Source organism: Protopterus annectens, chromosome 9.part0, assembly GCF_019279795.1.
Source record: "Protopterus annectens isolate FY-2018-M chromosome 9.part0, PAN1.0, whole genome shotgun sequence".
NCBI lineage: Eukaryota > Metazoa > Chordata > Ceratodontiformes > Protopteridae > Protopterus > Protopterus annectens.
In genome coordinates this window covers 1593847657-1593870539 of record NC_056743.1, presented here as the reverse complement: position 1 = coordinate 1593870539, position 22883 = coordinate 1593847657, and the positions used below count along the sequence as shown (strand labels likewise).

Genomic DNA, 22883 nt, shown 5'->3' with positions numbered 1-22883 from the left:
CTCCACTCTTGAGTAAACTCCCAGTACAGGTTAGCCAGAGAGTCCCTCATTGACTCTCCTCAACAGGAATCTTAATGTGTGGATGGGAGATGGTAGGTTTACCCTGGGTATCACTGTTATGTCACGGGTAGACAGAGGCACAGTATACTAACCTTGAAATATGTCATGTCAAAATCCAGTTACAATGTGTGTTGAAGGACAAACACACTCTCCGACTAGCAGTAGAAATGGCCTAGGGCACATCGCTAGTGTTTGTCAATGTCCACCCAAGTTGTGGAATACACTACCAATGTTGGACAAGCCTGGTTTAAGTAGTCCATATCTGAACAAAATGCAGCATGGTCATATGTACACAACTGGCCCTTAACCAGTCTGGTGTGCTCACTATGAATATTTAAAGCAGTGATAGGACTGAAACCCAGGATACTGTCCACCACAATGAAAGTACTGAACCAGTACACTATACGATATTACAGTGTTTGGTCAGTATGAAAGGATGTTGACAACTGTATGCAAACTATTCCATGGAAATCCTGCAGGCACAGTATAATCCCTGTCGGGTTCAGACACAAAGCAGTTGGGCAGTATGTACACAACATGACTCCCAACACACAACTATAAATGTGAAATATTGTTGAAGTTCACACACAACCACAAATGTGGTGGACTGCAGATTTTAACATATGGAAAGCACACACTGGGCATGCTCACACACTTTGATAAATGAGACATATGTCAGGCAACAAGCCATGGAATGCCTGAACTGGGCATGTTCACACACTTAGGCCATGTCTCAGTTTAGCAGTTGGCCACACATATCTGGTATTTTGTGTGTTAATCCAGGAACCAACCACAATACAGCAATCTGCCCAGTGCACACAGTTAAATGACTACAGAGACATAAGTTAAATAGTGGATCCCTCTCATATTCAAACATCTTCCACAGATACACAAGTTGTACATATAAACAGGGAAAGCTATGGCAATAAAAACCTGCAAACAGTTTATCAGCAACAAATATTGTGCATCTGAAAATTAAACATATGGGTGTAGAGGTCAATACTAGGCTGTTTGCCCTAGGGAATACAAGCTTAGCCAGAGTGTGCTTGGCATCTGCCTCCCCTGTACAGTAGGCTACTGTGCCTCTGAAAAGTAGGTCACAGAAGGCACCATTTAAGGCTAGTTTGCTGTGCCTCCATCAAGCAGGGACACAGTGGAGATCCCAGGGGTTGAATTTGCAATGTCACATCCATGTTTGAATCCTGCAAATGCTCAGTGTGTCTGTGTGTGTATGTTTGGGTGAAGGGGGGTTAGTGTGTGTGCAATTTTGTGTGAAAGAAATGTCCCTTTTGGCAACTAGAAGAACACACTGCATGATGCACATTCCTCTTTCTAAACACTGATGATGTCAGCACCCTGTAAGTACAGCAGGAGAAGGGAAACTTCCCAGTAATTCGAATAGCGTGCTCCGCTAATGCGTCTCTCCCAAGTGTCATAACATAGTTAGGTAGGGGTTTGAATCCTACAAATGCTCAGTGTGTGTGTGTGTGTGTGTGTGTGTGTGTGTGCGCGCGCGTGCGTGTGTGTTTGGATGAGGGGGGTTAGTGTGTGTGCAATTCTTTGTGAAAGAAATGTCCCTTTTGCCAACTTGAAGAACACACTGCATGATGCACATTCCTCTTTCTAAACACTGATGATGTCAGCACCCTATAAGTACAGCAGGAGAAGGGAAACCTCCCAGTAATTCGAATAGCGCGCTCTGCTAATGCGTCTCTCTCAAGTGTCATAACATAGTTAGGTAGGGGTTTGAATCCTGCAAATGCTCAGTGTGTGTGTGTTTGGGTGAGGGGGGGTTAGTGTGTGTGCAATTCTGTGTGAAAGAAATGTCCCTTTTAAAAACTAGAAGAACACACTGCATGATGCATATTCCTCTTTCTAAACACTGATGATGTCAGCACCCTATAAGTACAGCAGGAGAAGGGAAACCTCCCAGTAATTCGAATAGCGCACTCTGCTAATGCGTCTCTCTCAAGTGTCATAACATAGTTAGATAGGGGTTTGAATCTTACAAATGCCATGTGTGTTTTTGTCACACAGTTTGTCCATGTGTGTGGGGTGTTGCTCTTAATATTGTATGACATAGATCATATCAGTAATGTCAATGCACACATGAGGTATGTGTGTGCCACATAGACATATGTACCTGTGACCTTAAATATTTCCCATGTGTGAAGCCTGCCTCATGTGAATACATGTAATTTGCATTACACAACTTTATGACTGTGGTTTTCTGTGCAGGGGCTGCATTTGGTATGTGAATATACAGTGAGAGTAGTCTATGGTGTCATCTTATCAGCGAGGGATACACTTCTGGTCTGGAGCATATAGTCCACATGTTGGTGATGAACAGGTGCAGCATGTTTTCCCCTCTTGTGGGAGTGGTAACAAGTTGTTCCATAGCAATTGAGTGTATGGATTCTAGGAACTTTACACCTAGGGTGTTGGAGCTACAGTAATGCTCCCAGTCTATGTGTGGGTAAATGAAGTTGCCCAATATATTGTTGTTTGGAGACACCTGCAGATAGTCATGTATTCTTAAGTAGGCCAAGTGGGTTACCTGAGTTTGGGAGTGTGGTGTGTGCCAGGCTATGAACTGGAAGGCAGTCTTACCCACTGTTAGTTCCACATGGATAGTCTCTGATGCTTCGTGCTGTGCCACCAACCTGGAGGTGTGTGTATCTTTGATGAATATTGATACTCCCCCTCCTGTTCTGTTTTGGTGTAAGTTTTGTGGCCGACAAGCATGGTATGAGGTATAACCTGCCAGTGCTGGGGTGCTTTTGGGGGCCTTGAACCATGATTCTGTTACTGCACAGATATTGATGTTCTCCATGCTAAGGACAGTTTCCAGTGCATGCATCTTGAGGTTTACACTGCTGGCATTGAGTAGCATTACTATTAGTTTCCTATCCCGTGTGATACCTATGGAGGTGGTCTTGTCTTTTGAGCCTTGCCTAAAAAAGGCACTATGGGTGTATCAAGAGCCTTTGCCAATATCCGAAAGCCCATGGATGACAGGTGCAAGCCGTCCCTAGCAAAGCAGTGTGGCTTGTCTAGCATGTCATCCCAGGCTCTCAGGCATTGGTTCCCCTTTGAATGACACTGAAACATAAGCCAATTGTCTAAATTGATCATCTTGTCTACATATTGTGGCATCACTCTTGGTGAGGGTAAGATGCTACTCAAGGTCAGGGTCATACCAGTCTGGGCCACATGCTCTATGTCTCTTATCATGTAGTCCAGGGAGGTACGTCTCAGGTCATTCACACTGGCATGGACACTGACTGAGTCATATTTGTACATGCCTTGGAGTGACCTGTGTGCTTGTGTTATGTGGCAGATCATAGCGCCCGACAGGCATCTCACCGTGACCTTCTCCTTGTTCAGCCTGGTGAGCGGGACATCAGTGTACCTGACGATAGAGGCACCCATCACAAGTGTAGCAGGTGTGTTGTTTAGCCTTACATGCTGTGACTGTTCGGCACACTGGCTTTGTGAGCTATGTGTTGTACGCGTTCTGTTCTGGGTAGCGGTTGCTTGTGTGTCTGCTTTGGAGGTGTCTGCTGCTTAGGCAGACCTTTATTTAGAGACTCCGAGTATGTTTTTGTGTGTTTATTTGTTTGGATTGCTGTCGTGGTAGGTCTATGTGAGACTGGAATTGTAGTGACTGTGGTTTCCTTCTCCTCCTGACAGGTTTTGCCAGTACTGTGTTGAGAGAGCTTAGCCTGCAGTTTGGATATATGGTTGCATCTCTCACATGTGTTGGAATTTGTTGGGAGGAGGAGAGGGTTGTCTGTGGAAATGAGGCAGTTGTAACATTGCCTCTAGATTCCCAGATTCACCAGCTGGACCATGGAGGAGATTGACAACTGACCTTTGAACATGCTAGGATAGTATTGGGAATTCCTTTATAATTAACAACAAAAAGGGCCAATGGGGAACAAGATACGCAAGGTGAGTTTGTGAGGGTGTAGTGCTTTTAATTTGTTAGTGCTGGCATATATAAATGCTTTAGTGAGTAAGTGCCAGATAACTCAAATGCAATGTGTTACAGGTAACTTAATTGCATAAATGACAAACACTAACTTTCTATCAAGTGAAACAAGGGCATACGTACAGTAAGCAATGCACATGTCACTAGGGATCCACAGAGGCGCAGTAAAGCTGCGTTTCAGGTGGAATTAGTGTTTCAGGGAAATAACAAGCAAACAAGCATACAAACAAAGCTACAATCAGCAGGCATGGATCTAGTCTATGCTACAGCAAACAAGGTGTACCAGTTTCAGTAAGAAACAGTTCAGATATGCAGGCCCTATAAGCCTTTAGCCAGAAATTCCCAGCTCAGACGGGCAGAGTCCAGTCTCTCCTCCCACAAGAGTGCAGACCATGAACCTTCGTAATGTGAAATAACTGGCCTGAAGCCCAAGTGCTTAAACCAGGACTAATACACATTTATAATGACAGACACTGAGCCATCAATCAGCAGTTCCCAACTTAGTAGGCTGCATGCTACCTGTCCTGCCACCACAGTATCCCTGACATTTAATGAGACTCACCTCCTGTCATAGTTAGTTGTATGTTTTGGGGCTGTCAAGCATGGTATGAGGTGTATCCTGGTAGTGCTAGGGTGCTCTTGGGAGTCTTGAACCTGTTGTCTATTACTGCACAGATATCAACATTCTCCATGCAGAGTAGAGGTTGTACTGCATGCATCTTGTGGTTTACATGTCCACCATTGAGTATCATAACTTCCATTTTCTTATCCCCTGTGCTACCTATGTAGGTGGCCTTCTATTTACAGCCTTACCACCAGAATGCAAAGATGTGCAGACATTACACTATGGTAATTAATAGGGGTGTACCAAACAATACAATGACAATCATATTGTTAATGCATCAGGCATGCTGGGATATACCCACAATGATATCATTACACTGTACAGTTGACAACATGATAATATTACTACACATCTATGTAGTCACCCTGTGCATCAGCACCATGTTAACTGGTCCTGCATCGATGTTACAGATTGCAGGAGGTGGCACAGTTTCATCATATGCACAGGGTGTGTACTTGGTATGCCTGAGTCTGCCACTGATACAACCAATCGACATGTATGTGTGTGTGTGTTAGTGAGGGACAACCGTAGATGATGGGGCAATGTTGATGCAGTGTGTGCGTGTATGTGTTAGCCCTAGGTGTTAGCATTATGCATGTGTGTATGCATGCACACAGTTCCACCTTGTGGCTGCCATATATGGGTGTTTGTGGACAGCCACAGACTGTACCTGCCAGGTCGTACAGATCACTGTCTCTGGCCACGGACACGGTACCTGTGCCTGGCAGGGGTGCTACGGACAGTATCAGGTACTAAGCCAGACTGGGTACTGTCATCAGAAGCAGGTGGTTGTTGACTGGAGACATGTCCCTGCTGGGACTGTCCAGAGCCACGTGCACGTGATCTCCTAGGGCGGTCTGATGACAGCACAGACCCAGCATTGCTGGGGCTGGTACTGGCACTATGGGAGCGGCCGCGGGTTTGTTGTCGTCCGCGACGACTACCAGCTGCTGCTGTCGCTGGCATTTGGCCACGTCGACGCCTCAATCGCTCTGCGTTGCCCTGGCTCATGGACATGTAGTTGGGGAACAGCTCTAATGTGTCCCCCCAAAGTCTGTCAATGACCTTGGTGAAATTACGGATGGCAGCCGCAACATCACGCATAGTGTCATTCATAGCAGTGCGATGTGCTGTCAGCTCCCTCAGACCCTGTCTGGTGTACCGTTCCATACACGACTGTGCCTGCATTACAGCCCGGAACATAGCTGAGGTTGAAAGACCTCTGTGGGCACGTCTGACAGGGGCAGTACGACCATGGATGCTCCTACGAGAACCCCTGGACATCTGCCTGTGTGGTACCATGTCAGGACTCTGGCCATGGCTGCTGTGAGGGGATGCATGTGCCACTGATACTACATTACCCTGGTCAATGCCCACTGTATGCTGTCCATCACCTAGGGATATTGGTGACAATGGATGTATTGGCACGGATGACTGTGCGCATTGATGGGGTTGACAGCTGTGTACTGTCGATTGGCTGACCAACAACGGACCCTGGCACACCACCCTGTGCCATTACACAGGTATCATCATTATCACTATCCCCAGCAGCAGATTCAGGTTCCCTGCTGCACACCACCAGAGCAGCACCAGAACCTGTGAGACGAAGACAGGAAACACAGTTTACAATGTGTACGCAATGTTACCACACATGCACACATGGGCACATGGACACATGCACACATGCACACTCCTCAGTACATGAGATACAAACACACAGACACACCTGCAATCACATACATAGCAATACCATTTCAGGGTATTATTACTATTACTGTCATTAGTATTAAAGGATTGTTATTACACACTCCCCAGCATGGATTGGCTGCCTTGCTGTTATACCAGAGGGACCTGCACAAATAAGACATTCATTGTCAGTGAGCACAACTGTGCAATTGATACTGTGAGTATGATACAGTTCAGTAGTACAACAGTTGGCTTTCACAGGTCTACTGCCGATATTGAGAATATCACTCTTGCACAATAATTACCAGGATAATAGCTACAAACACAGTACACACCTCACACATGCATAAACTACCAGTGTAGAGAACAGTCAACTGTAGATATGGCATGTTACCTGCACGCTCCAAGTCCTCCTGCTGGGTGGCTCCAGCCTCCATCATTACACATGTGTGCAGATGTTGTTGTTGGGCTGGAGCCACAACACTTAGGAGGAGCCCCTCCAGTCTGGTGAGGGGGGGTGTATAGCCGCCCCAGCACCTGTGGCAAGCTGTTGCCTGTGGATATTAGATGCACGCTGACGGACATTTCTAATTAAATCACTGCAGTGATGGCGTACCTGCTCATATGTCCGGTTGTGCATGCCTATGTCATTTACCCGACGGACAAGGTCTTGCCACAGTGCAGCCCTCTCCTGCTGGTTCTGGCTGGTGCGGGAAAAGAGTGTGGCAAAATCCTGCACCAGGCTCTGGTGTATCTCCTCTTCCTCTGCAGCAGAGTACGTGGGATTGCGCTGGTGGACCATTGCCCTGGAAGGAAAAGAAAAATATGTGAGCAAGTGATATGGCACACATAAAACTCTACTGTAGTAATATCACTGAACTGCCATATATAGCATCTATCTGTGTATTGGGGGATACACATGTAAATGACCATATATCAGTGCTCAGCCGACAACTCTGTGACATTGCCTGGCACACTCCATACAACAAACAAGTATACTCCAGCAGTCGGCACACTGTTTGCGGTCCAATGCACAGCCTCACACTGGGGGTTTGTATCAAGGTAATGTATGGGGAACATTGTCAACCCATGCAATGCATGCAATGCACAGTACAAATGTCACTGGTAATGCACCGTAGTCTTTGTTGCCATAACCATACTTACACCACAGTCACATACAGGGAACCACAGCACAACATATGGCAATGTAGTATGTTTGTATCCCAATACCTGACACATCTTTCTCTGGCCTCACACCAAGGACACACACTACCATGACAGACACAAAGTCATGCTGAGCAATCGCACCATTACAGACCTTGCACGCAGTTGGTGGCACACTCATTCCACCTCACATAGTTGGTATTGCAATGAGTACATGTGTGTGTGCATTGTGTCATAGGCAGGTAGTATGCTATTGGGCCTGGGCCTACAGCAGCATACTGTTATGCTACCCTGCCCCTTGGGACACATGTAATGTGGTTGTACTTGCTCCTGTCAAACAGTTACACAGGGTGACTCATATGGCATACTACCTATCTGCATAACATTCAACAGGGGTATGTCTGACATCTACTAATGGGGAGCCTTGCTTCGTAATGCTGGGTGGTTTACTCCAGGGTATGGCTTATTTGTGGGTAGGAACCTGTACCTCCACCATGTGCTCTTTACTGCGGTGCCAAGGATGACAGACATAGGTCATTTATGCTGGGGATATTGTGAGGTGTTACCATGGTTGTTGGACAGCTGTTATGGGTGTGACTTAACTATGTATATCCAGCAGTGGTAACCTCTGTGTCGGTAGTTTGAGAGGCACTCTATCTGTGGTTTTGTCAGTCACTCTGCAGGTAATGTGTTTGAGGGCATTATCACTGTTTGTTAGGTATGACTGTGTCCTTCTCCCTTTCTGTAGTTGTCATGTGAGGGTACGTACCATGTAGGACATTGTGAGGTGTAGAGGGGTACAGTGACCTACATTTCACTAGCTGACACACCATTTCTGCTGACATGTACCATGTACAGGTATTACAAGACTGGTGTGCCACTGTGAATATCAAAGGGGAGGCTATTGTACACTTGTTTCCCATGTTCCCTCCTGACACATCCAGTAGTAGGCAGGCAACCACATATGTGGTGGTTAGTGGTGTAAGTGTTTTGGAATGGGGTATGGTACTCCTGTATCCACACTGGTGTTCAGTACATGCCTTTGTCACCAGGCACCTGTTGCAATACATCTGCAAACATGTGCCTCACTCAGTATATACATATATATATATATATATATATATATATATATATATATATAGAGAGAGAGAGAGAGGGGGGGGGGAGATAGAGAGAGAGATATTCATATACATACATATCTGTAGACATTCATATCTGTCTGTATATGTGTATGTATCTAACAAAAAGCACTAATAATCCAAGAACATAAAACAAAGCACCAAAGAGAGGCTCAAAAATAAACTTTAGCGTACTGTAGTTTATTTGTCCGCTTTCATCCGAAGACTTCGTCAGAATACAAACACCAGTAATTTCACAAACGTATTTATAACAAGCACAATCAATCAATAAAATAATTAAAAGGCAATTAAACAATTAAAGCTTTTAACCTATGTAAAGAAAACTAATCTACATAAAAAAGGAATTAAATTCAATAGGTTTGTTAATAGTTAATTCCTTATACTTTAAAAAACATGTATGCCATTAAACACAAAGATGACAATAACGCTTTATTTAAACATTCTGTCGTTTGTCCTTTATACAAAAAGTTTATGTTCTCTGTTTTGGAACTGGTACAACCTGATTTAAGGGGGGGAGATTACAAGAACTACCTAGAACAGCGTGAGACTTTATGGCAGATCAGACTCAATTCTGAAGTTCATCCAGGCCTTAATGACATGATTAATGTGAAATGTTTTTTAAAGTATAAGTAATTAACTATTAACAAACCTATTGAATTTAATTCCTTTTTTATGTAGATTAGATGTTCTTCATTCCACATTGCTGCAGTCCTAACCATTGGGTAGTCCGCTGTCCAGTCGGCCCGAATACCAAAGTATATGGCTGACGTCGGTCAAGGCGCATTAGACTGACGTCAGGACGTCAGGGTACTAATGCGCATGACCGACGTCATATCCTCTGTCTTTTTTGCCGCATGGTCCGATGCAGAAGCAGTTTTGCGAGTGCAGGTTGGCGTTCTGAAATATTTCCGAAGTCGGAGTTTCAGACCGAATCAAAGTTGGCTAAGTACCCGTGGGGAACATTTTGGTTTTTTCTTGCCTCAGTATTTAACCGGATGTCAGAAAAAGTGAATAACTGTATTTCTTGTGGGAAGCAGATACCTCATAGGGATTACCATACTTTGTGTATACCTTGTTTAGGGCCTGAGCACGACGTTGTTGGTTGCCGCTCTTGTGCTAGATTTAACAAACGCACTATTAAGAGAAGGTTAGACTGTGCCAGGTTAGTGTTTGGGAAGCGTTGTAATTACAAAATGCCGCCGGATGCTCCGGCCGCCCCAAAAGCGCAAGGACAAAACAGCAAAGCCTAGGGTTGATGAACCGGCAGTCCCGGACGTCGGTTCTTTAGAAGGCTCAGTGGAGCCAGAGGTTTTGCCAGGAGTTTCTTTGGAGTCTCAGGCTGAGACTTTACTGTTACAGGATGTGCCCTCTCAGGAGGTAGGCCAGGCTGAGGCGGCTTCTCAGGTAACTGTTCTTCCCTCTCTTCCCAAGGTAGTTAGAGCTTCTCCTACTGTTTCCAAAACTTCTTTGAGAGGTAGGCCAAGTTCAGCTTCAGTGGGGGCTTCTCCTAGCACTTCAGGTTCTGTGCCTAAGAAACATATGCTTAAAATGGCAGAAGATTTAATTACTATGATTAGAGGCTCTATGCCCCCTCCTGATAAGAGGTCTAGGGTGGAACCTGAGTTTGAGAGTTTTGAACGGTGTTCAGAGGCTTCTGAGTCTTTTGTGGAAGACTTGCAGGAGTATCCTCCTTATTCTGATTCTGATGTGGATGATTCCACTCCTACAGCTTCTCCTCCTGAGGATTTCTCATTTTCAGAGACTCTGCATTCCATGAGGGAGCACTTTAAATGGGAAGGCCAAGATTACTCTGATTCCAGGAAAAGGCTTAGGGAATTCTTATTTTTACCCCAGCATAGGCCCTTAGCTATACCTCCTGTGTTGAATGTGGTGGAAGATGTTTTTGCAGAGGCTTCCCTGAACCCTGATTCTTTGCCTCCTGCCCCTGTTAAACCTGATAGGTACTATAGGGTGCCTGAAGCTCATAAGTATCTGTTTAAGAGTCCTAGGGCAGACCCGGAAACTGTTTCTCAGGGGCCTAAGGGTGTTAAGGCCTCTGTTGTTAAAAATCCTGTTCCCACTGATAAAGAGGCAAGGGCTTTGGATAGGTGGGGAAAGAAAGTGTATACTTCTTCCACTTTAGCCATGAGAGCGTTGAATTGTCAGATTCACATGCTAAAATATCAACATTATCTCCTTTCACAATTGAAATCTAAGGTGGATGCTTTGGCGGAAGGTATAGAGTGTAAAGAGTTGCTGGATTTAGTTCATGTGTCTGAACAAGTGGGTAAGCATTCTTTGCAATGTGGTTTTGATGCTGTGCAGGCCTCCTCGAGGGTGGCTGCCACTAGTTCTGTTCTTCGCAGGCATGCCTGGTTGAGGGATCAGAATTTAGCAGAGCATGTTAAGACTAGGATTTTGGATGCTCCTTTACAGTCTGATGTGTTATTTGGTTCGCCTGTGGAAGCAGTTTTAAAGAAAATGGAAGACAAAGCTAAGTCTATGCAAACTGTTAAAGATTTTTTGCAGGTGCAGCCACCGAAGTTTAGTAGAAATTGGCCTACTAAGGGATGGACATATCCTGTTTATGATTCCCAGTCTAGGGGTAGGTCTAGACGTGGTAGGGGCAGAGCTCAAGGTTCTTTTAGGCCTAGAACAGGGGGTTCACCTGCTCAGACTTCTGGTGAGGGCAGGGGTCAGTCCTTTCAAACAGACCCAATGACCTGCCTTTTCAGCTGCCAGTAGATTCTCGTCTGGCAGCTCCTTTGGGAGGAAGACTGTCTCATTTCAAAGAAAATTGGGATTTAATCACTCAAGACAGATGGGTGTTGGATATCATTCACCACGGTTACAGGTTTTATTTCCATACATTGCCCCCTTTCAAAGCCATGCCAGTCGTTCCCCTCCACAAAGGGAAGAGGCTCACAAGCAAATTTCTTTGTTACTCCAAATAGGGGCTATTCAGCCAGTCCCTGTACCAGAAAGGGGCCTAGGATTTTATTCTCGCCTGTTCCTAGTTCCGAAGAAGGGGAACACGTGGAGACCAATTTTGGATTTATCTATCCTCAACACTTATCTGGACATTCCCAAGTTCAAGATGTTGACGTTACAACAGCTTTTACCTCTGCTGGGCAAAGATCATTGGATGGTAACTTTAGATCTCAAGGAAGCTTACCTTCATGTGCCTATAAGACTAAGTTGCAGGAAGTATCTGCTTTCGAGCTGGAAATTCTCATTATCAGTTCTCTGCATTGCCCTTTGGCTTATCTACTGCAGAGTATTCACAAAGGTTCTGGCTCCAGTGATAGCTTACTTCAGGCTGAAAGGAATTCAAATCTATCCTTACTTGGACGACTGCCTGATTCTGGCTCAAGAAAAGGAAGACCTTCTACAGCATCTGGAATATGTCATAGCAGTGCTAAGATGCCTAGGGTATTCTGTGAACGAAATAAAGTCCAGTCTAGTACCCTCTCAAGACATGTGCTTTCTGGGTGTGAGACTGAATACAGCAGCCCAGATGGCCTTTTAACCCGGACAAACAAAAGAATCTTTCCAGTTACTTCCATCAACTATCTCTTCAGTCCGGCTGACTGCAAGGACAGTCCTTCAAGCCTTAGGGTTCATGGCATCTTGTATTCTGGTGCTTCCCAATGCCAAACTGCATATGAGGAAGCTGCAATGGTATCTCAAAATGTGTGGACACAGCACTGCCAGGATTTGGACACTGTCATTCAAATAATACCTTGCATTCAAAAAGAATTTTTGTGGTGGGCTCAGGAATGTCACCTAAACAACGGACTCTCTGTGACCCCACCAGAGGCGAGTCAGCTGTTACCGACAGATGCCTCGGACATTGCTTGGGAGCTCATCTAAATGGAAATTGGATACGAGACCAGTGCCCTGCCAGACTACAGCATCTACATATCAACATGAAGGAGATGTTAGCAGTCCAGTTTGCATTAATGGCTTTCAAGGAGTTACTTCTTCCTGGGCAGGTGTTGATTCTAACAGACAACACAACTGTCATGTGGTACATCAACAAACAAGGGGAACACATTCTTATCCTCTATGCAGGCAAGCAATGATTTTATGGGAGACTGCTCAGCTTGCAACTAACTCTTCAGGCAAGGTTTCTGCCGGAGCACAGAACTCCTTAGCAGATGTGTTAAGCAGGCAAATCATGGATCCCCACGAGTGGAAACTGGATCTTCATGTATTTCAGAAATTGACAGTGTCATGGGGAACTCCAGACATAGATCTGTTCGCTTCTCCACTAAACCACCAGCTGCCAAAGTTTTGCACAAAGGGGTTTCATCACACAGCTTGGAAAGTGGACGCTCTTTCTTTCAGTTGGAAAAATCTTCATGTGTATGCCTTTCCACCTCTGCCTCTTCTCCCAAAGGTGCTCCTAAAGGTCAGACAAGACAAGCCAAGGATGATTTTAATAGCTCCAGATTGGCCTCGGCAACACTGGTACCCACTTCTAAGGAGTCTGGTAAGGAAGCCTCCATGGCCTTTACCTTTGATTCCACACCTGTTATCTCAGAGGGACGGTCACCTGCTCAATGTCAAGCTTCAATCTCTTCATCTAACAGCCTGGCATATTCTGTTTTGAAACACAGCAGGTCTCAACTTCCTCAACAAGTTTTAAATGTGATTATGGAAGCCAGAAGACCTAGTACAAGGAAAGTGTACGCAGAAAAATGGAAGAGATTTTATTTTGGAGTGCAGCAAAGAATTTGGAGATTTCTGAGCCTAATTTGAGTGTGGCTCTTCAATATCTTACTGAGTTATTGGACAAAGGTTTGTCCTTCTCTTCCATTAAAATTCATGCTGCAGCAATTTCAGCTCATTATGATTGTGACCCACCATTGTTTTCACATCCTTTGTTCAAGCAGTTTCTTAGAGGGGCAAAGAATATAAGACCCCCAATAGAGCTCCTACTCCTGCTTGGGATCTCAATTTTGTGTTGGAAAACTTACTCTACAACCTTTGAGCCTGGCTACTGCTGAGTTAAAATACTTGTCATGGAAGACTGCTTTTTGTTGGCCATTACTTCTGCAAGAAGGGTTTCTGAGTTGCAGGCCCTTATGGCAGTAGAGCCCTTTTGATTTTCCATAAGGATAGAGTATCATTACGTACTAATCCTTCCTTTATGCCTAAGGTGGTTTCTAGTGTGGCTTTAAACCAAACTATTCATTTGCCTACTTTCTATGCAGATCCCCAAAACAAGGGAGAAAAGATTTTGCACACTTTAGATGTACATAGGCAGTTACGTTATTATTTAAGCAGGACTAAGGATTTCAGGCAGTCTCAGCAGTTGTTTGTTTCTTTTGCCTTGACTTCTCAGGGCAAGCCTGTGTCTAAGCAAACTATTTCTAAGTGGATTGGGTTTTGCATTTCATTTTGTTATTCCCATCATGGCAAGGAGATTCCAGCTGGGATTAGGCCTCATTCCACAAGGGCTACTGCCACTTCAACAGCATTTCTCAGGGGGGTGGCAACTAAGGATATTTTGGAGGCAGCTACTTGGAGTTCAGTGCATACGTTCTCTAAGCATTACCACCTTCCTCTCTACTCTAAATCTAGGGCTGGTTTTGCCACAGCTATTTTGCAAGGCATGTTGACAGCTCCTGCTTCCTTATGATTTGCCAGCCTCCCTTACCTCTGCTTTGGGATTCTACCCAATGGTTAGGACTGCAGCAATGTGGAATGAAGAACATAGTACAGTTTTGTACCTACCATAAATGTAGATGTTCGAGGATCCACATTGCTGCAGTCCAATTTACCCTCCCTCCTTCCCCTCTGTATTTAGGGGTTGTGGTGTGGGTTAGGCTATATTCTTGTGCATTTGTATATATTGTATATATGTTTGGTGCAGGGTTTTTGTTGGTGTTTTGGTTTGGGCCTTGTCTTTTTAGGGCCTTCTGACATCTGGGGCAAGAAAAGACTGAGGATATGACGTCGGTCATGCGCATTAGTACCCTGACGTCCTGACGTCAGTCTAATGCGCCTTGACCGACGTCAGCCATATACTTTGGTATTCGGGCCGACTGGACAGCGGACTACCCAATGGTTAGGACTGCAGCAATGTGGATCCTCGAACATCTACATTTATGGTAGGTACAAAACTGTACTTTTTCTTTACATAGGTTAAAAGCTTTAATTGTTTAATTGCCTTTTAATTATTTTATTGATTGATTGTGCTTGTTATAAATACGTTTGTGAAATTACTGGTGTTTGTATTCTGACGAAGTCTTCGGATGAAAGCGGACAAATAAACTACAGTACGCTAAAGTTTATTTTTGAGCCTCTCTTTGGTGCTTGGTGTATGTATCTATATATGTGTGTGTCTATTACATAATATATGTATATACATATTCTATCCATCTATCTATATATGTTCATAGGTAGGTACTAGGGTATCGGCCCTAGGGCCCATACAAGCCTAGCCAATAAATGTACCCTGGCTTTCGCCACCCAAGAAAGGTATTTTCCTATGCCCCTGTCGAGCAGAGCCACAGAAGTGATCCCCGGGGTGAATTTCCCATCCAATCATCAAGATCTTTCTTGAAGAGTGCTAATGAGGAGCTCTGTTTGACATAGATAAGTAGTCTGTTCCAGAGTATGGGAAGTGTCTGGGACAGGACTCTATCCCTCCCTCATGTTCTGTTTATTGTGGTGACAAGGTTAAGGTCCCTAGAACGTGTAGCTCAGAGAGATTGGGATTTCTTAAAGTGGAGCATGTCCAACAGCTCTAGGTTTGACATAGCTGTGTATGTTAGGCAGAGACCACCCCTGAGTAGGCGATATGCCATGGAGTCAAGCTGTAGTTTTTTGAGACGGTCTGCATAGGGCATCTGTTTGAGGCCAGTAATCCTCTTTGTGAGGTATTTCTGTGGTCTTTCCAGTTGTTGTAATTGTCTTGTGAGGTACATACCAAAAGGAGCGTTGTACTCTATAATGGGTCTAATAAGTGATGAGTTGAGGGGAACAATGACCTCTTTTTTCTGGATGGGAATCCTTTTGTGATGATATGAGCCACGTAGAAGGATTTCCTGACCACTGTGGTGATGTGATTATCAAAGGAGAGACTACTGTCCACCTGTCCCAAGGTCTATTATCACATTTTCGGCATTAAGTAGACTACCAGCTATGTGGTAGTTCATGGGTACAGAGTTTTTACCAAAGGGGATGACAATACACATTTTGGCATTGAGCTTCAGGCCATGGCTTTGACACCAGGTATCTGTCTCAGTGAGGCCCTTTTGTAGTTTGCCCACATCGTTAGGAGTTGCGATTATGGCTCCTAGTTTGCAGTCATCTGCAAACTTTGTTAGCCAAAGACCTTCTGTGTTGGCCTGCACTTCAGAGAAGTAGATACCAAACAGGAGAGGACCCAGGACTGAACCCTGTGGTACTCCACTTGTCACTGGTCTGATGTTGGATTTGGAATACGCTACTTTCACAGTGTGAGTTCTGTCCATGAGCCAGTTGGAAACCCATCTTATGACATAGGGATTTATACCTAGTTTAGTGCGCTTATCTATAATTCCGGAATGGGGGATGGTGTTGAAAGCCTTGGCGAGATCTACATAAGCTGTGTGAACCATTTTACCATCATCTATGGCTTTGGTGACTGCTTCAAAGAAGTCAATCAGGTTTAGGAGACATGATCTGCCTTTTACAAATCCAAACTGAGTAGGGTCCAGAGTTTGGAGATTACCAATGTCTTTGTTTATGAGTTCCATGATGATACATTCCATGGCCTTGCAGACCAGGCTTGTCAGGCTAATGGGGCGGTAGTTACCGTGGTCTGTCGTGGCTCCCCCTTTCTGGAGTGGGATGTGTTGTGGTGTGCCATTCAGTGGGTACAAAGCCTGAGGTGAGGCTATGATTGAACATGGTACTGCGGTAGGGTCACAGTTCATTCAGTAGTTCGTGTAGAATGCAGCCTGGGATATTGTCAGGTCCCATGGATGCTGTGTTCTTGGCTTTGGAGAGTGTGTTTTTACCTGTGCAGCCGTGATTATAGGAACTTTGCATTCTTCCAGTATAGAGATGGGCCCTCTAGGGGTGAGAGGGGTAAAGTTAGCACTGAACCTATCTGCCAGGATGTTGGCAATATCAGTTGGTTCTGTATATTTAGTGCCATTATGCTGTAACTCAGAGCAGATCTGAGTGTTCCCATTTAGATTCTTGACATAGCTATAGAATGCTTTGTGGTTGTCTTTAGAGTCAGTGGCAATTTTGTTTTCGTAACTAGCTTTGGGGGATTTTATGAGGGATCTCAGCTTCTTACTGAGGTTGACCAGGGAGTTCCTCCAGTCATGGGAATTTACTTTTTTGCAACAGTTTCTTTCTTCTGTTGTAGAGTTTGTTTATGGCAGAGGACCACCAGACTGGCTTCCTTTGTCTGGAGGATAACATCTTGGTTCTATTAGGGATAGCATGATCCATGCACTCGTGTAAGTGCTTATACAATGCATTTGTGTAGGATTCGGCAGTCATACGTCTATTGTCCGTCTGCATGGGTGTCATGAAGTTTGCCATTTCTGTCTTAAGAAGTGTGAAGTTGGCTTTTGAGAAGTTTGTTACGATGGTTTCCCTAATTGGAGCTAGGGGTGGGATGTGGATGTCTAGGCTGATTACCTTGTGGTCGGATCTGACCAACGAGCAATTGACCTCTGGTGTGGAACACTGGTTTCCCATGTTGGTGATGACCAAGTCTGGGATATTGCTGCCCCTGGTGGGGGTGTGAATAAGTTGATCCAAGGCGTTGGTATTTATGAATTCTAGAAAACGTTGAGCAAAAGAGTTGGTACAGGAGTAGTTTTTCCAGTTAATGGTGGGGTAGGTGAAATTGACCATTATTAGGGTGTTGGGTTGTACCCAATACTTTCCAGTGTATCATGAAATGAGGGGTGTGAATCATGGGGCATGGTGGGGGGTCTGTAGCAAGCTACAATTTGGATTGCGTTTTTTTCCCAGAGTTAGTTGCACTTGGATAATTTCAGATGCATTATGCTGTGCAACTAGCCTGGAGGTGTGGATATCCTTAATGAATTTGGACACACCTCCGCCTTTAGTGTGTCTTTCTGGGTGAGGTGGCCAAAAGGTGTGGCATGAATTGAAGCCTTGTAATGCAGGGGTGCTCTCTGGAGCTTTGAACCAGGTCTCTGTCACTGCACAGATGTCACAGATGTCACCGTTTACGGTGGTGAATTTGTCATTTGAACCTTGCCTGACAAAGGCACTATAGGGGTGGCAAGAGTCTTAGCCAGTATCCGGAATCCTGAGGGCGACAGGTGCAGGCTATCTCTGGCAAAGCATCATGGACTGTCGATCATGTCGTCCCAGGCAGACATATGCTGGATCCCCTTAGAATGACACCAGAAGCTTAGCCAATTGTTGGGGTCAATCATTTTGTCCTTGTACTGTGGTATCATTCTGGGTCTATCTATTTTTACATCCCTCTCTATCTATGTATACATATATGCATATTATATATAGATACATATATAAATATACACACATATACATATAATATATATATATATATATATATATATATATATATATATATATATACCTTTTTATTTACACATACGAATATACACACTAACATACTGCTAAACATTCATTACTGTACAACCTACATTGTACGTTGCACTACAACCTACATTGATATGTGCACATAGCATCCTTCACATACATATGTATGTCCAGCCTTCACTAACAGTTGCAGTATGTCCCCTGCCCTATGTACATCTTCATATATATATGTATATATATATATGTATATATATATATATATATATATGTATGTATATATATATATATATATATATATATATATATATATATATATATATATATGTATACAGACTGCTAACACATATGGAGAGTTCACAGTATGTAGACTATTACATTATTAGTTTACATTACCTTTGTTGGACACTGCTATTTTTGATGGCTTGCTGCTGGTTAGCCTGCTGTTCTGTATTGTTTTATTTTCGGCTGTCTGTGTCTCTTATTCGTTTTTTTTCTCTCTCTCTCTCTCTCTCTCTCTGTCTCTCCCTCCGGCTCTTGCAATGAAATTATTGCATGTGTGGACTGGGAGTACAGGCTGCATTTGTAAGTATATGCAGATGTGCATGTGATGGCCTCTGCACCAATTGTTAGCCAGCATTTGCTAATTGCATGCAGCCTGCTGTGTGGTAATTGCAGTTCTCACTGTGATTTCATGATAGTGCTATAAAATGTTAGGTGAGGTAGGCGTAGCTCTTTCAGATTTTCAAGGTGGGGGCCATGCTGGTATGCTGTGGACACTGTTGTGTGAGCGTAAAGGTTGGTATGTCTCTCATATTTCAGGCTGTGTTGTAGGCACTGACATGCATGTTGTACTGACACCTGACTATTGCTTCTTCCAGTTTATTCTTCTCAGTGTGTATGTTAACTGACACCTAATAATACTAATACTGTTGAAATGGGAGTATGTGCTTTCCTGTGGGACTTGTGGAGTAACTGGTTTACAGCAGTGGCTCTTGCAATTTGTTGCTATGGTTTCACTATTTAGCCTTTACATTCACTCCTTGAAGGCCTGCTAGGTGTCTTTACTGGAATGTGTTGCTATGGCTTTTCTATTTTCCATTCACATTCACTCCTTGTAATGCTTGCTATATTTCTTTCAGCAGAAATTCCTTATATTTTTGTTGTGGTTTGGTGGTACTGCATGCAGTCTGGTCTGGCCAAGGTGTGGGGCTTGACACCTACAAGGGTATTTTATTTTGCTGCTGAGCAGTAGTGGCGCCTTGTACTTTGTACTAACAGTTATGGATAGCAGGCACATGCAGTGCTTGTAAACTGCTATACTGTCCTTCTGTTATTAGTTGGATACCTCCTTTTAATATTTGTGGGTTGTACACCTACATGCGGGTGTGCTTGTGGAAGCTATTCTACAGCTATTCACAAAGTGTGTGACAGCAGACAGAATGATATGCCTGTGAGTTTGTGACACTTGCAGGCCTCAGATACTCTCAGGTATATCTTTTATCAGCCTCAGGGAATGGTTCATATCAGTGGTATACACCCGTGATATATTTCAGATATTCTGCAGTTGTGACTGTGGGGTATTTTGAGCATGTGTATTAATACACCATTTCTGACATGTAAGTAGTGCATACTTTCAGTAGTTGACAGTTACCATTACGTGGGATAAAACACCTTTCTGCCTACTGTTAGTACATTTCACAGGGAGCCAGTGGGGCACAGTTAACATTTGTTTTCAAATCAGGGACATCCCTGTAAATCAGTCACAGTTGCGAGGTCTGGCCTCTTACCTGTTCAAATATGGCAGTGTTTATCCTGCTCTGATAGTGTGTGTGGTTTGCAAGATGCTACTGTCACATTATTACCTACTAGTTACCGACTAGCATGGCTGTTTCTCTTATCACACTAATGTTATACAAATCTACAAGAATTGCCAGTAAAGATACAAGAAAAGCTTTGTGTAATAGCCTTCCTATATTCCCTTTACATTCAGTCCTACTATTTCATGATATATTGCTTTCAGCACAAAGTTCTTGTATATCAGTCATGGCTTAGTGGTAAGTCATGCAGACTAATGTTTCCAAGGTCCTGGGTTCGAGACTGACAGAGGAATTTTATTTTGCTGCTGAGCAGACTACAAGCCTTGTCATTCAGAGGGACTAAGGCCCTTTTAAGTGGGTTAGCGCTAGTTTGCACGGAGCTCACGCATGCGCACTGTCATTTAGCTTCGCGCACACACGCTTAGCTAAGCGCACACAAGCGCACACCCGCTTACTACTGCTTAAAAGTGCTTACTCTGGCGCACACCCGCGCTAATTTCTTTGAAAGAAATGAAAATGGGGAGATAGGAAAGTGGTGAAAAAGGGGGCACAAAGAGGGTAGGACAGTAGGAAAACAAGCTCGGGATTTGCAGGAAGGATGTAGGAAAGGGCCATAGCTGCCCATTTCTTTATGAGCAACAGCTGTGCATATGTCTGTAATTTGGTGTGAAATTTGAAACCTTCCACCCCTGAGACAGGGGTGAGGACAAAAAAATATGTTGTACAGCCAATTGTAATTACCACTTTACATGTCCAGCAGACATGCCTGCAAAATGGGCAGCTATGTATGGGGCGTAATTTTTTTGCGGGAACAGAGTGCCCTTTTTTTTTTTTCAGGTGAGAGTGGAATGTGAGGTACAGGAAGTAGGTATATTTGGGGAGGTAGGTAGGGGAGGTTAACAGACAAGACAAACAATACGCATACAGGGGCGGAGTATGACACGTGGGGGGAAACACAATTGACAGAGACGGATGTTGGGTTATCGCGAGCCCATGAGCCCACAGATGGCAACAGTGGAACTGAGATCCCCACCCATGGGCAGTTGCCACTGCGCCTTCACAGCCCAGGACGAGGCTGTGCTGGGGGCTGTGTAAGATGGGCAGCAGGGACACCCGTGAGTTGTTCTACCCGAGCCTCAAGCTGGCGTAGGGGTTCAAGCACAGAATGCCTGATCTCGCTACGCACCACAGACCGGACACTTTGGAGGGTGAGTGGACGGTCTCCTCCGGCCACGCTTGCAGAGGGGGGGCGAGCCCCATCCCCTGAAGCGCTTCCACCTGAAGGTGGCACAGGGCCACCGGAGGAGGTTCCGGTCTGGGCACTAATGCCAGGTGCACTCGCCAGCTGAGGTGGGAGAGGTGGGTCCGCTGGAACCCGCCTTCCCTGTTGTCCTATGTTTAGAAATATTTTATGACATTTTGGGTTAGTAACAAACAATACCATTCAAAATTAGTTGTAACAGCATGCATCAGTATTCCCATTAACCAAACACCCATGAATTCCAAACATTGAACAGCAAGCATAACACATGCATATTTTGAACAACAGTACACAATCCAACAGCATGCAGGGTCGATTGATGGCAACAGGCCATCAGGTTTGGATATGTGAACAGGGCACATGCAGCAACGTACATGCAAATATGTTTGAACCAACAGGACAAATGTCCATAGGAATTGATTGTGAATACACATACCCAGTTTGTTGTGGAATGGCATTATTTGTGAATATAGGGTAGGGTGAAGAAATATTTCATTAACAACTTCAACTACATATACATATGCTGTACATCTCTAGTAGCTGCAGATATATATACCCTACAGGTCTTAGTACAGTTTCCTATATGTAACCTTAGGAATGTTGGTGATGGGACTGTTACTGATACATTAATATACATTGCATTTTTATTCATACACATTTCATATCTGGCTATGTTCAGGTACAGCATCCTGCTACATTTCATTTATATGGCTCTAGACAACTGTGGATGTTCATTATTTCATACAACCATACTATCTCCATATTGCAAGGGTACAGCAACATATACAAATTGTGGGACAGACACATTCCAGCTTCAGTACTTTATTTCAAACATTTCACTTTTTGGTTGTGGCTGTCTCATTCATTTCATTATGTACTGACTGCAGTATACTTTATTCAGAAGTTATAACAGCTTTCTTGGTTGATTCATACCTCTTTCGCACACTCTCACTTGTTTTATTTTTACAATTCAAGATGGTACTTTATTCTAGGTGTTATTAACATGTCATATTTGATTACAACAATCCTTTCCAACAGACTCACTTGTTTCATATGGCAGATTTTCTAAGGGGATGTATTTGACACATGTCTATTATCTTTAGATTGTTTACCACTGATTTTCAGGCTGCTGCAGGTTATCTGATATTACACTTCAGGTGGGTAATCACTATTTCAGACTTGTTTACTTTTTATTTCTGGATTACAGGCTGCATCACTTATCTAATCATACAGTACTAGCAGAATCTTTCTTCTAGTGTTATTTGAACTTTATTAATATGTAACTACAGTGAACTCTTTTACAAGCTGTCTCACTTATATTGTATAACAATTACAGAAATATAATTACTAACCTGCCTGGTGGCGCAACTGCTCCAGCCTATCACCATAGGCTCACCGATTCGCGGAACGCACACCTGCAGCTGTAATATAAATGAAGTAATATTGGAACATACATCTCCATAATATCAGCTAGGATAATTCCTTACATACATAATTACATGGATACTTACTCAGTAGTGGGTCGTTGGGCATTTGCCGGGCCTCCTGGATCCAATGGTTCAGTTGGTCCTGCTTCCGTCTC

General features: G+C 44.0%; 1 protein-coding gene across 7 annotated transcripts in view; it reads left to right on the top strand.

The window, feature by feature from the left end:
• The window catches only part of EVI5L (ecotropic viral integration site 5 like), a 2636797-nt gene that overhangs the window by 2364601 nt on the left and 249313 nt on the right, over positions 1 to 22883 (top strand). For 5 of the 7 annotated variants that reach the window (XM_044084539.1, XM_044084538.1, XM_044084535.1 and 2 more), the window contains one exon: positions 18797 to 18805. The exons of the other annotated variants lie outside the window; for them this stretch is intronic. In XM_044084539.1, the coding sequence (XP_043940474.1) occupies positions 18797 to 18805 (9 nt within the window). The remainder of the gene's footprint in view (positions 1 to 18796; positions 18806 to 22883) is intronic. 7 annotated transcript variants of the gene reach the window in all.